This window comes from Esox lucius, chromosome 11, assembly GCF_011004845.1.
Source record: "Esox lucius isolate fEsoLuc1 chromosome 11, fEsoLuc1.pri, whole genome shotgun sequence".
Taxonomy (NCBI): domain Eukaryota; kingdom Metazoa; phylum Chordata; class Actinopteri; order Esociformes; family Esocidae; genus Esox; species Esox lucius.
This window is the reverse complement of record NC_047579.1, coordinates 18,285,208-18,298,209: the sequence shown is the minus strand read 5'-3', so window position 1 is coordinate 18,298,209 and position 13,002 is coordinate 18,285,208. Positions and strand designations below refer to the sequence as shown.

Below are 13,002 nucleotides of genomic sequence, written 5' to 3'. Positions count from 1 at the left end.
TCTGGCCTCTGGTCATTGGGGATTAGTCTGTTGTGGAGGGTGTCCAGAAATGTGATAAAGTGTACCTGTGGCCAATTTATAGTGCTCAAGCTGTGTTTTGTGTGTGAGCTCGTTATCAAAAATGTGTCAGTGTGTAGCAATGAGACCAACGTTTATATTTTTGCTGGAAGTGTTTTATTAAATTACAAACTAAGTGTAAAGCAGTGAGTTGTGTTTACAGTCCTGCAAAGCGTGTTATAAAAATGCAAACTAAATGTAAAGCAGAGAACATACATTCAGATTGGCACACTTGGTGAGTGCATTGGCTAGAAGTGTCAATAGTTTCAGAGATTGTGCTTCAAGAATCACTATTAGTCTCTAAGCATTCAGAAGTCATTGGGGATTAGTCTGTTGTGGAGGGTGTCCTGAAATGGGATAAAGTGTACCTGTGTTTTGTGTGTCAGCTCGTTATCTATAAATTCTATAACATGTCAGTGTGGAAAGGCAATTGGTGAAATAGTGTAGCAATGTGGAAACCAAAGTTTATATTTTTGCTGCGTGTGTGTTATAAAATTGAAAACTGAGTGTAAAGCAGTGAGTTGTGTTTACAATCCGGGCAAAAAGTGTGTTCTAAAATGACTAACTACAGTAAGTTTTAAGAAGAGTACATGCTTTCAGATTGGCACACTTGGTGAATGCATTGGCTACAAGTGTTAATGGTTTTAGAGATTGTGCTTCAAGAATCACTGTCAGTCTTTGATGGTCCTATGTGGTCACCTGGTGGATGTTCACAGAACTGCAGGCTATATTCAGTTCTCTGATTCATAATGTAATAAGAGTGTATTCAATGACACTAATACATTGTGTTACACAGAACACACATATGACCTAAAACAAAAATCACACACAGGTTAGCTCTTTTGGTACCTAACTGTAATCTGATCAACATGAACAAATACAACTTTTTTCCTTTGGAATGCTTTTATTTAATATCCAGATAATACAGCAATGATGAAACTATGAATAAGAATACAGTTTACTGGTTTACTCACCCAGTGTGTATTTTCTAGCATCTTTGGAAAAAGTTAATGTATACGTGTAAGTAAAGTTTACATCAATACGGACATGTTGTTAAAACCCACTTTAAAAAAGCAAAACTACCTTTACACTCATTTACTGAAACTACAACTTTACACACTGCAACTAGACTTTCTGATCTCTTTCTCAGAGAATTTCGACCCAAATGACACTTTACATGTGAACAGGACGTCCTTGTCCCACTCTTCAGTGTTAATGGTCAGATAGCTGCTGATCTTGAAGGTTTTGTCTGGTTGTTGCTCAGCAGGGCTGGTAGAAACATCTGTCACCGATTGACCGTTAGAAGTCCAGCTGACATCTACTAACCCCTTGGACCTCTCAGACAGGTTACTAGTCAGACACACCAGGGTTGTTTTACTGGACTTGAGGTCTTCAGTAGATGGAGGGAACAGGGTCACAGCAGGGGTACCAAGATCTCCATCTACATTAGAAAATAGTCAAAATAAGGTTAAAATGAAAACAGACTTTATGATAGTTCACTTCACATTTCAGTTAAAGTGGGTGTTATAACTTCAGTTAATTAATTAAGAGTACATTGAAACAGTAATTCGAATATAAATAAAATATAAAACTAATGTTCGTTGTGTGTAAAATATCAGAAGTAATCATAATGTGTCGAATTATTATTAAAACATGTAGGATGACTTATATTTATTGTTAGATTATTCAGTCCTCCAAGATTGCATCTAATTGTCAAGGAGAAATGTAAAACATTAAGCAACACATATAGACAATTATTAAGTTTAAATAGACAATGGAACATGCACATTACAGAACATGAATAAAGCTGAACCCCTGAAACTATGGTAGAATATATTCATATATATTTTTTAAATAAACGACAGATAAAATACAAGTACTAAATGTATAAAAGTAAGTGTTATTCAAAAGTATCCTCTGTGGACAATCTAAACTGAAATTATTTCAAAATTGTAAATGATTTATTACAAAGCCATGTTATCAATAAAATGAAAAATAATAATATCTGACCAATATTGTTAAAAACAAACCACATATTCGACATTTAGTTGAAAAAATGTTCAGGGTACTCACCAGTGACAATGAGCTTGGTTCCTTGTCCGAATACCACAGTGATTCAGGTTGTATACTTGGTCGTACAAGAACCTCCTCACTCTCACTACTGAGAGGACAGGAACTGAAACATCCCATTCAGACTGATTCACTTTTTACTAACATCTCGGGATCTTCCAGGAATTCACTCTCTGTGGAAACGTCATATATCATCACATTCAGCTGAGTCTTTTCCACGTGAATCCATGATTTAAAGTACAGTCCACATGATCCAACCTGGACGTAATAATAATGATGTTGATCATGATGATAATAATGGTATAAGGGGTCTCCTACCCTGCCCCTGGAGAGATACTGTCCTGGTGGTTTTCACTCCAACCCTAATTTAGCCCACTTGACTCTAATAATTATTAACTGAATGAGGCTGCATATACATGGGGTTGGAGTGAAAACCACCAGGACAGTTTCTCTCCAGGAGAAGGGGATGATCCTGTTGTTCAGACAATGTATCCTCACAGCTTTCAGAGTCCCTCACTGTGATCAATAATCACTGATTCAGTTGAACTGCCTCTTATAATATTAATGTTTACTAGTCTATGCTTCAAAAAGCAGAAGTGTTACTCATGGAGGTTTTTGTCATGATGTATATCACTGTGATACGAACTCACTATCAGTATCATCATATGTCTGACAGTAATACACTGCTGAGTCTCCTGACTCCACCTGTTTAATGATCAACTGATAATCTAAATCTGATGTGGATTTAGAGTTGAACCGACTGGAGGAGAATCCTGTCCCATAGGAGGGAGAACTGACACCGTATCTATATCTCAGGACATACTGAGTAACCCCACCAGGAACCTGTTTATACCAATGGACATAGTTTCCATCATATCTGCCAATGTTACACTCCATAGTGACCTCCTGTCCTGTGGTCTTGGTCTGGACAGAGGGCTTCTGGGTCAATACAATCGCACCATGAACACCTGATGACACACATCACATTATCAGAAGATAAACTAAATACAATAACTTATTATACTTAAAACAGTAACTTTAAAAATATTTATAAATCAAACACTTGTGCACAATGTACCAGTTAGAGCAGTGATGAAAGTGCAGAGTGTCCCCAGCATGTTGTCAGTGTGTGATGTGAACAACCCTTACTGTCCAGATGAGAGATGAGCAGGTTGGAGTGTGAGGAGAGGAGAGACTGAAGGACCCACCTATAAGGAGACAGGCAGGGAGGACCAGGGGGAGGGGCTTCTATAAGTAACCTATAAGGAGACAGATAGGAAGGGCCAGAGGGAGGGGACTTAATCTCTCTGCCTATTGCATTCAGAGAAATTATCTTCAGATATTTAATCACTGTAACAAATAAATCAAATCAAACACAGAACTATACTCTATGAAATAAAATAGCAAACTAGCTAGCCAATAGTTTTGTTTTTACATCGTTTTACATGAAACAAGTATTTTGTTTCTTCTTAGTAATCTTATTTCAGGTGTGTAAAGTCATCATCCTGTCACAACATGTCACATCTTAATATTTATAATAACAATGTATACATTTGGCATAAGTGTGACCAAAGCCTTAATTACTACCTTGAAATAAAAGCTGCCTACTTCAAGTTTGAATCCTGTTATTTAATTGTGTCTGCCTGGGAGAAGTTGAAGGTAAGACAGGAATTAAACCATGAGGCTGTGAAATGCTTAGTGAGGCTGAGCATTATTTAATGTTTTAGGTTGATTTGATTTAATTATGTTGGGGCAACACTGTAGTCAATTGTTGCAGATCACTGAGCCAGTATATACTGTAAACTGCTGGTTTTAATCCCTAAACCAATAAGGTAAATCAAATATGTTGCTCTGCCCATGAGAACAACATTTATCACTAAATGACTGATGATGTAATATGTCTACTTTAAACCAGTTGGGTTGTGAACTGATAGTATATAACTAAATGACTGATGAGGTAATATGTCTCTACAGTAACCCATTGGGTTATGAACAAAACATATATCACTGAATGACTGGTGATGTAATATGTCTCTACCGTAACCAGTTGGGTTGTGAACTAAACGTATATCACTAAATGACTGATGATGTAATATGTCTCTATTTTAAACAACCGATGATGTAATATGTCTACTGTAAACCAGTTTGGATGTGAACTAACAGTAAATTACTGAATTACTGTGGATTTATTATCTTTACAGTTAATTAGTTGGGTTGTGAACAGTATATCACTAAATGACTGTTGATGTAATACAGTATGTCTCTACTGTAAACCAGGGGACGGACTATCATGATGGTTATATGATACATGGGGTTTTCTGTTAGGACACAACATCACAGTATGATTCATGGTTTAGGACCAGTTGGTTTACTAGTTAATAACATTCTACTAAATGTTCTCATATTGAAGACACGCTGGTTCAGGATGACTTGACATTCAGTTAGTGTCTATATTCAGAACATCAGAAAGCAGAAGTGAGTGTATTTGGTGAGGAGGTTTTTGTCATGGTGTTTATCACTGTGATACTAGCGTGAAAGGAGAGTCATTCCTTGTATGACAGTAATACACTGCTGAGTCTGACTCCTCCACATTATTAATAATAAACTGATAATCCTTATTAGATGTGGCTTTAGATGTGAAACGATCAGAGGAGAACCCAGTTCCATATTTCTTAGGTGAGGTATCAGAATAGTAAGAGCTTAACACATACTGAGGAGCTCCTCCTGGAACCTGTTTATACCAGTTTACCCAATTGTTTTCATCTTTGCTAATGTCACAGTAAAAAGTGACAGTTGTCTTTGTACTGACAGTCAGTACTGATGGTGTCTGTATCACTGCTTTCTGGCAACTGACATCTGGGGAAAAGAGATTATACATACAATATATTATGAAAAGTATTTTGCTATTTTGCATTAGGAAAATGTGTACAGTAAATTTAGTGACAAATAGCAAATTGAAACATTTAGACACATTTTTAGTAAAACATTATGTAAAACCTCCAGTAAGTCAGACTCCTTACATGTTAGAGCAGTGATGAGAGTGCAGAGTGTCCCCAGCATGTTGTCAGTGTGTGATGTGAACAACCCTTACTGTCCAGATGAGAGATGAACAGGAGTGTGAGGAGAGGAGAGACTGAAGGACTCACCTATAAGGAGACAGACAGGGAGGACCAGAGGGAGGGGCCTCTATAGGTAACCTATAAGGAGACAGACAGGAAAGACAAGAGGGAGGGGTCACTATAGGTAACCTATAAGGAGCCAGACGGGGGGATGGGGACAGTGTTTTTATAGTGAATGTAGTTGGGTGTCAATATATATAATATGTATTATATTTCATACCACATAGGTCGGTATTCAGCTTCTTCAGATGGACTCAGATGGAAACATTCTAATAGCTGACAGTTTTATACTTATTCACCCTGTTGAATCCACATAAGCATGACTGATGCGCGGGCGTGTCAATTAAAAACCTTTTTATTCACTGCTCCGTAACCGTAGAAGTTAGATGCTTCATTCTTCTTCCACATTAATATGGACATTCTGCTTCAAATAACAACTTCTCGTTTGTGTACTTTTGTAAACCAGAAGCCCTGCAATCATGATCACAAATATTGATCTCCTACAGTCCTTCAGGATTTCAGCAGCAGCCCTAACTAATTATACTTGATATTTTCTGTTGTTTAGAAGTCATACATAAACCAATCCAATGCGAAGTCTATCCATGTCACCCCCTTCCCCCAAAGAGAGAGAAAGAGCAAGCGAGCGGGCCAGGGGGAGAGGCGTGTGTCTCAATTACCATGCCCCCAAAAAAGTCATTAAGCCCTTGGATTGCATTGAAGACACATTCAGTAGCTATAAGCAATTGTTTTCAGAAAAAATATTTTGCCAAACGGATATTCAGGGTGACAGAAGTGGAATAAATGATAATGGACAGTGAGGACAGTGAAAATGGGTCTGAACATTCAGACGATGAAAAGTATCATGATGGAATCGACCCATTTGTAAAATAGGGGAAGTGTAGCCTAAATGCTATTCTATGATAATGTTTATTATTTTTTTGCATTGGTTTAGTGGAATTACTAAGCCTATATGATAACTTGATATAACGGTACAGTAGCCAGTGGTCAAATGTGCACCTATGCTGTGTTGTGTAGAGTGTCACCTGTGGATATAACCATCCAAAGGAAGACTGGACACATCCCTGTTCTAAACTCCACCTTTTCCACATATGGCACATGTAGGGAATTCCAAACGAAATAAAGGCATCCCTTATTCAAGACACCCCATGAAAAATAAAAGAATCCTCAAAGTTCAAAAATGAAGGGACTGCCATCTAATGGTGGCTTTTGGAAGTACAATATGATTATGCATGTATGATACTTATTACGCATGTAAGTATCTCAAAAATGTTGTTTTCAATACATCCTTCATGTAGATGAGGGTCTGAGGAATCCCTTCTACTAAAAAGGATGACCATTTTAGAAGACAAAATGCCAAGATAGTGAGAGGCCGATTTTAAAACCTTAGCTGTCAGAGGGTTAATGGTGTTACAACAAACATTTTTATTTAAATGAAGTGTTTGCCTCTGATCAACAGAAACAATCCATTATATCAAATTGAAAAATACATGCTGCGAATTGTTCAATTGTAAATGTATTTCCAAATATAAAACAGAAACATTTCTTTCATAAGTATACAACCTCTTTTCTATGAGACACCTGAATGAGCTGTGCTTCAGACAGTGTTCTTTAGAAGTCCTGTAATTAGTTGAATGGAGTCCACCAGTGTGCAGTTAAAGTTAATAAATTGTCCCTGCAAGGTCTACATAATGAAAAGAAAACGACATAATGATCATTCCAAGGCACTGAATATTTGCCAGTAAAGTCCACTATTAAGAAATGGAGAGAATATGAAACATCAGAGAATCTGTCTAGAACAGGCCTTCCTCCAAAACTGAATATCAAGACAGGAGGGGCACTTTTTAGAAAGGCCACCAACAGGCCTGTGACAAGTGTCCCTCTTGCCCTGATATTCTGAGTCTGTCCGTGTGATGGAGAAGCACTGTCAGCAGTATTCTTAAGCAACATGTTTTTTGTATTTGCTGCTTTTCTTACATTTGTTGTTAAAATGGAGAGGAAGAGGAAAGGTGGTGCTGAGAAAGTAAGAGAAAAAAACAACAACAGTCTCATGAGACAGTTTGTGGGAGACTATGAAACAAGTGCAAGATGATTCTATGGTCCGATGACACCAAAATCTGTATCAGTAATGAAAATACTTCAGTATTGTTTAAAGCTTGATGTTTTCATCTCAGCTTCATGTTTGAAAAGGACAGTACTGCATAACATTGATAAATGAATGTCAAGCATATTTATGATTTTATAGAAGTCTGCTATGTTAACATTCATTGAGGTTTGTCAATTCCACTTACAGAAGTTCTTTAATAGGTGTGGTTTACTGTGATTTACTTATAGGAGATAAAACACAATTTACATGAAGCTATAAATAATAAGGGAAGGGGGAAGCAGGTTTGTCCTGGGGAGAAAAATATCACAGTTAGAACATGTTCCTGTTGAATGACTCTGATAACTACAGCTAGAAATGTGAAACCATCAGTTGGTCTTTGGATAGGAGTGAAACCAGTGGTGAACAGAGAGCTGAATGTATGTGGATGTTCACAGAACTGCAGTCTCTAGTCTTCTCTCTGATGTGACACTAAAAGGATTTAGAGTTGATAAACACATTGACATGACCAGTATAATATATGTAGATTCAGGTTGAGTGACAGGTTTGATTTCATATTAGTGCAGAAATGTAAAGAGTCTTCTGGGACAGGTGGCTGGTTGCTCAGAGCCACAACCAAGGGCGTAGGAGCCGTATTAGAAATGGGTTAAAGTGTCCCCCCCAATAATGTTGTTTTGTGGAGTACTTTATTTTATTTTATTGACGCTCAGGAACTTGTCACGTCTCTAGCTAAAGTGTGTTCATGCTATGTATGATCATGGCAGGAAAGTGATAGACATGAACAAGCAAGGAGAGAAAGCAGCCACAAACCAACAGGTAATGAAGTGCCACGCCAAGACTGTTGATTTAATAGGATCTCTGATAACAAGGCAGCAGCTGAATTTAGGATTGTAGTTCAAAGTTCAAAAGGTTTATTTGTCACTTGCAATAACAAGTTACGGCAATGAAATAGTTGGTTTTCCTACCCCCGACCGTGCAGTTAAAAGTTAAAAAGTAACAGTAATTATAATAAGAAAAAAAATGTATAACACAATCAATCAGTAATAGCACTATACATAAAAACATATCAATAATAATAACTTTACAACTATACAACTGTAGTGTAATGTAAAAGTGGAAGGTGTGCATGATATAATTGGCAGATGAGCATGATATAAAGTGACAGGTGTGCATGGGACTATGGATGGAAGGGAGGAAGGGTTCCTGTATTGAGCAGCCTTACATCCTGTGGAAAGAAGCTGTCCCGCAGCCTGTTAGTTTTGGACTGAATACTCCTGTACCTTCTGCCTGACGGCAGATTGGTAACCAGTCCGTGCCATGGGTGGCTGGGATCTGTAATTATTCGTTTGCTCCTCCTCCTACACCTCTGTAGAGATCATGCAGGGATGGCAGGTCAGACCTTGTGATGCGCTCTGCTGTTCTAATCACCCTCTGAAGTGCTTTGCGGTCGAGGGCGGTGCAGCTGCTATAACAGGCGGTGACACAGCCAGTCAGGATTGTACTGTACTGTGTTTACTTCATTCAGGAGAGAGGCAGACATAACAATAGCACAGATCAGAAAGGTAGTCTGAGTGAGGGAGAGAGAGGCCACAAACCAACAGGAAAGAAAGTAAGAAGTAGTAATTCAAGGGGGTCTATAGGAGCAGATTGGAAAACCTAAAGCTGGACAAACACGCCTGACTGAGATGTTATCAACATCATTGTAGTATTAGTCATTTTAAAAATGCACTCTGCTTACATTATCATCTATCTGAGATTTTTTCTAGCTGAAAATCCCCACCATGCAGAAAAGTCACACAAGGTATAATTTACCAATGCTAGTTAAGAATATTGCATGTTCAGAAATCACTACTTTCTTAAAGTCAAACTGGAATTTTTACACTGAACGCTTGTGTCCTATCAACACCCACAAGGCATCGGTACAGAAAGCATATTGAATAGACAACATCCTTTGGGGTAACAATCTATTTGCTACAACCTTTCCAGACATGAGTATTGCAAGTCAGCGTATCACTCCCAGTATTTTCAACCAGACTACCTCTGAACCAAACTGTGTCAGTTGCACTGGTCCTATTCTCACATCATTGGTATATAATGCCAACACCATTCTTTAACCAGAGCGTGTCTATATCTAACATAGTCATGGACAAAGAGAATCAAACTAGATGTGGACAAACACATAGAACTACATATTAAATGTTTTTGGGGGTGAAACATTATCATTCATACTTAGTTAAATGTGTCCCACCAATATCAGAGTCACTCCTACACCCTTGGCCAAAACACAGGGAAATAAACTGTTCAGGTGGCATAATGTCGTGGTCATGACTGACATTTACTTCTTGCCTGCCAGAGGTGAAGTTTAGGAAGGTTGGGTGATCGGGGTGGGAGGAGTAAGAAATTATATTTAAATCAGTCTTCCTTGTCCTGGTGTCACCGTGGTGAAGCACAGTTGGCAACCAAGGACCTTTTCTAATGACTGTGCAATGTTTAAATTTACTCTTCTGGTAAAAGGTAATGTAAGAGGTGAGGATAAATAGAGTAGGATAAGGATTAGGATGCTGAGTGATAGAGAATCTGGAGATGCGGAGTAAAACCGATTCTGAAATGTTCTCACCCATCTTCATGCATCCTGGTGGTGAGTAGCAGTAGCCCCCAAACCCCTCCAAGTTTATCTATAAAGAGCAGCTGATTTTATCCCTAAGCTTAGACTACCCTCTACCTCAATGAATAGTTTCATTTACATCATTAACCAGATAAGTGTCTTATCCCTTGAACATTCTCTGTACTCAAATCACAGAGACAGAGGAGAGCAGAGTGGGCAATTTGGCCATGTTGAGATTGTTGCCAGATAAGCAGTTATAACGTATTAATAAAGGTACAGGGATTACTGTACCTTTATAAAACCTTTTTCTGTTTTCTTTTTAGTTTGTTATCGTCTCGTCTACCGTAAGAATTGCTTATAAGTTGCATGGTTACTGTTTGCTTTGTTCGACAAACGCTGGCTCACAGTTCTCATTCCTTTATGCGCCACGATTCATATTACTAAGATGTTTCCCACCAGCGACCCAGTAAACATGCAACAATAGGCAGACGCAATGGTGCATTTTCATAAATTTGGTATTACATACAGTTGTGACACACACACAGGTGAAAATGGCAATTAAAGGTTAAAATTTCTCACACCTGTGGCTTTGTAAAATGTGTTCAAACTTCATTGTAAAAGCTTGTCAAATATTGCTTACAAACGTACACATTTGCGAAGATGAACTTGCAAGCACGTACCTAAATGTACAAGCTAGCAAAACGTAATTACAGATTTGAAAATCAGACTTGTGACCACAGTCCTCAAATATGACCAGAAATGTTGTGACAAAAGTGCACGTAGTACTGACATGTTTAATATTCCAGACATTACTGCTATAGCAGCATTTCAGTTTTGCACATGCTAACCTTCTCCTTCAATTTGCCTTGATTGCAAATTCAGATGCCACTAAGATATGCCACTTTTACCCACACAACTATTTGTATATACATTATAGTTAATGTACCTGTACATTTTCTGTAAATATGTACATTTTCCACTGCACATTTAGAATTTCCATATGTAATGCATTGGCATTAATTGCACATCTATTCCTCTTGTGCATACATATACTTAATACTGGCATATTTTTTCTGCCCTCCTACTGCATTTCATTGTACTGTCCCTAAATGTACAAGCTGGCAAAACATAATTACAGTTTTGAGAATCAGTAATGTCATGATTAACATCCCATAGTAATGAGGTTTCAGAGGTAGGCATGTGTATATAACTGTAGAAAATGCAAGTACAGTGGCAGTTCAAAATCTGCAGTGAGGGCATGTTGAAGGTGAAAGTTGGCAGGTGCAAATGAAATACAAAAATAGCAGCAATGACACGTACCTGTAGACAACTGAAAACCTTATCAGACTTGTAAGGCAGTGTCGGAGTCCAGTAGTACAAGGGGGAATATGGTTATTGATGGAAAGTCACAGAGTTCAGCACCCTTACAGCTGATGGAAAGAAACTGTTCCCTTCGTTCTGCTGGTGCCAGAATGAAGGGACCTGTACCACCTGCCTGATGGTAGGAGGGCAAACAGTTTGTAGCATAGATGTGAAGGGTCCCTGATAATGCTGCACAGACACCTCTGGCGATGGAGGCCTATGATGGCCGGGAGCTGGGAACCAGTGATGTGCTGGGGGGTTTTCATCCCCCGTTGTAGGGCCTTCTGGTCGGCTACAGAGCAACCGCTAAACCACACTGTGGCGCAGTTTGTCAGAATACTCTTGATTGTGCAGCGGTAGAAGTTCACAAGGATCACGGGCGACAGACAGGCCTCCTTCAGCCTCCTCAAGAAATACAGGCCGCACCCTTTTGACCAGGGCTGAGGGTCCAGAGAGGTCCTCAGAGATGTTGACACCCAGGAATTTGAAGCTGGACACACACTCCACCTCAGAGCCATCAATGAAAACGGGGGCGTGACTGCAACCTTTACAGACTTCCTATAATCCACAATGAGCTCCCTGATTTCTTTGTCACTGATCAGGCCAACCACCGTGGTGTCGTCTGCAAACTTGACGATGGTGTTGGAACTGTGTTACAGGAACGCAGTCGTGGGTGAAGATGGAATACAGGAGGGGACTCAGCACACAGCCTTGTGGAACACCAGTGTTCATGTTCAGGGTGAAGGAGGTGAGGTTGTCTAACCTGACAGACTGGGGTTAGGAAGTCCAAAATCCTGTTGCAGAGATAGGGGCTGATCCCCAGGTCATGGAGTTTGTTGACTAGCCTAGAGGGGATGATCGTGTTGAATGCTGAGCTAATGTCTATTAACAGCATTATTGTACGTTTAAAATGTTTCCCCAGCAAATCTTTTTTTTTTTCAATTGAATTGTTTACGTTATGGGTCACATTAAAGGTGGAGAATGTTCTGACATGATCATTCTTTTACATCACAAGATCCTGGCATTTTAAGAGGGGTGTGTAGACTTTTTATATCCACTGTAGGTGTTGATTTTGTCGAGGTGGGTCAGGGCAGAATGTAAAGCTGTGTAGATGGCGTCCTCTGTTGGGACAACAGCCTGGGCTAGTGACAGGTTGAAAATATCAGTAAAGACCTTGTCCAGCTACCCAGCACATGCTGTGAACACAAGCCCGGGGACGCTATCAGGACCAGTGGCTTTGTGTGCATTCATCCTGCTCAGTACTGACAACACATCTGTGTGGGGGAGGTCATCCAGGGGGAGATCAGCTTTAATGGCTGGCTCTTTGTTGTCCCTGTCGAAGCGAGCGTAATACCTGTTTAACACAAGAAAATGCCTACGCCAATTGTTGTTTGAGTTTGTAATGAAAATAAAACGTCCATTTTGAAAGATACACCCGCCTCCTTCCATGACTTTTTCTAAATAGACCTTTATTACATTGTTCCATAGTCAGAATTCTAAACTGAGGAACAGAAAACTATTTTGAGACAATTTACCGTTTTTTTTTTACCGTTTTCCGACTTTATCCGCCAACAGCCCACACCACTTAGCGTTTGTACCCAAATGGTACCCAGGCCCTAATCACCACACTCTGAATGCATGAAGCCAATTGATGAATGCGCAATACT

At 39.2% G+C, this 13,002-nt stretch overlaps 1 protein-coding gene across 1 annotated transcript; it reads right to left on the bottom strand.

Annotated features, from left to right (window-relative positions):
* Positions 1-952: 952 nt before the first annotated feature.
* LOC105009117 (immunoglobulin lambda-1 light chain) lies at positions 953-3,364 on the bottom strand. The gene is made up of 4 exons (XM_034294955.1): positions 3,206-3,364; positions 2,762-3,095; positions 2,131-2,174; positions 953-1,498 (listed from the first exon to the last, which is right to left on the bottom strand). The coding sequence occupies exons 1-4, from the start codon at positions 3,243-3,245 to the stop codon at positions 1,170-1,172; spliced, it is 747 nt and encodes a 248-aa protein (XP_034150846.1). The 5' UTR covers positions 3,246-3,364; the 3' UTR covers positions 953-1,169.
* Positions 3,365-13,002: the final 9,638 nt, after the last annotated feature.

What these genes read in the sequence shown, in the direction of transcription:
- LOC105009117 (XM_034294955.1), bottom strand. Translation starts at nt 3,245, where the DNA reads ATGCTGGGGACACTCTGCACTTTCATCACTGCTCTAACTG. An exon ending in TTTCATCACTGCTCTAACTG is followed by an intron (nt 3,096 to 3,205) that starts GTACATTGTGCA and finishes GTGTGTCATCAG; the next exon opens with GTGTTCATGGTGCGATTGTA. An exon ending in AACCAAGCTCATTGTCACTG is followed by an intron (nt 1,499 to 2,130) that starts GTGAGTACCCTG and finishes TTTCTAATGTAG; the next exon opens with ATGGAGATCTTGGTACCCCT.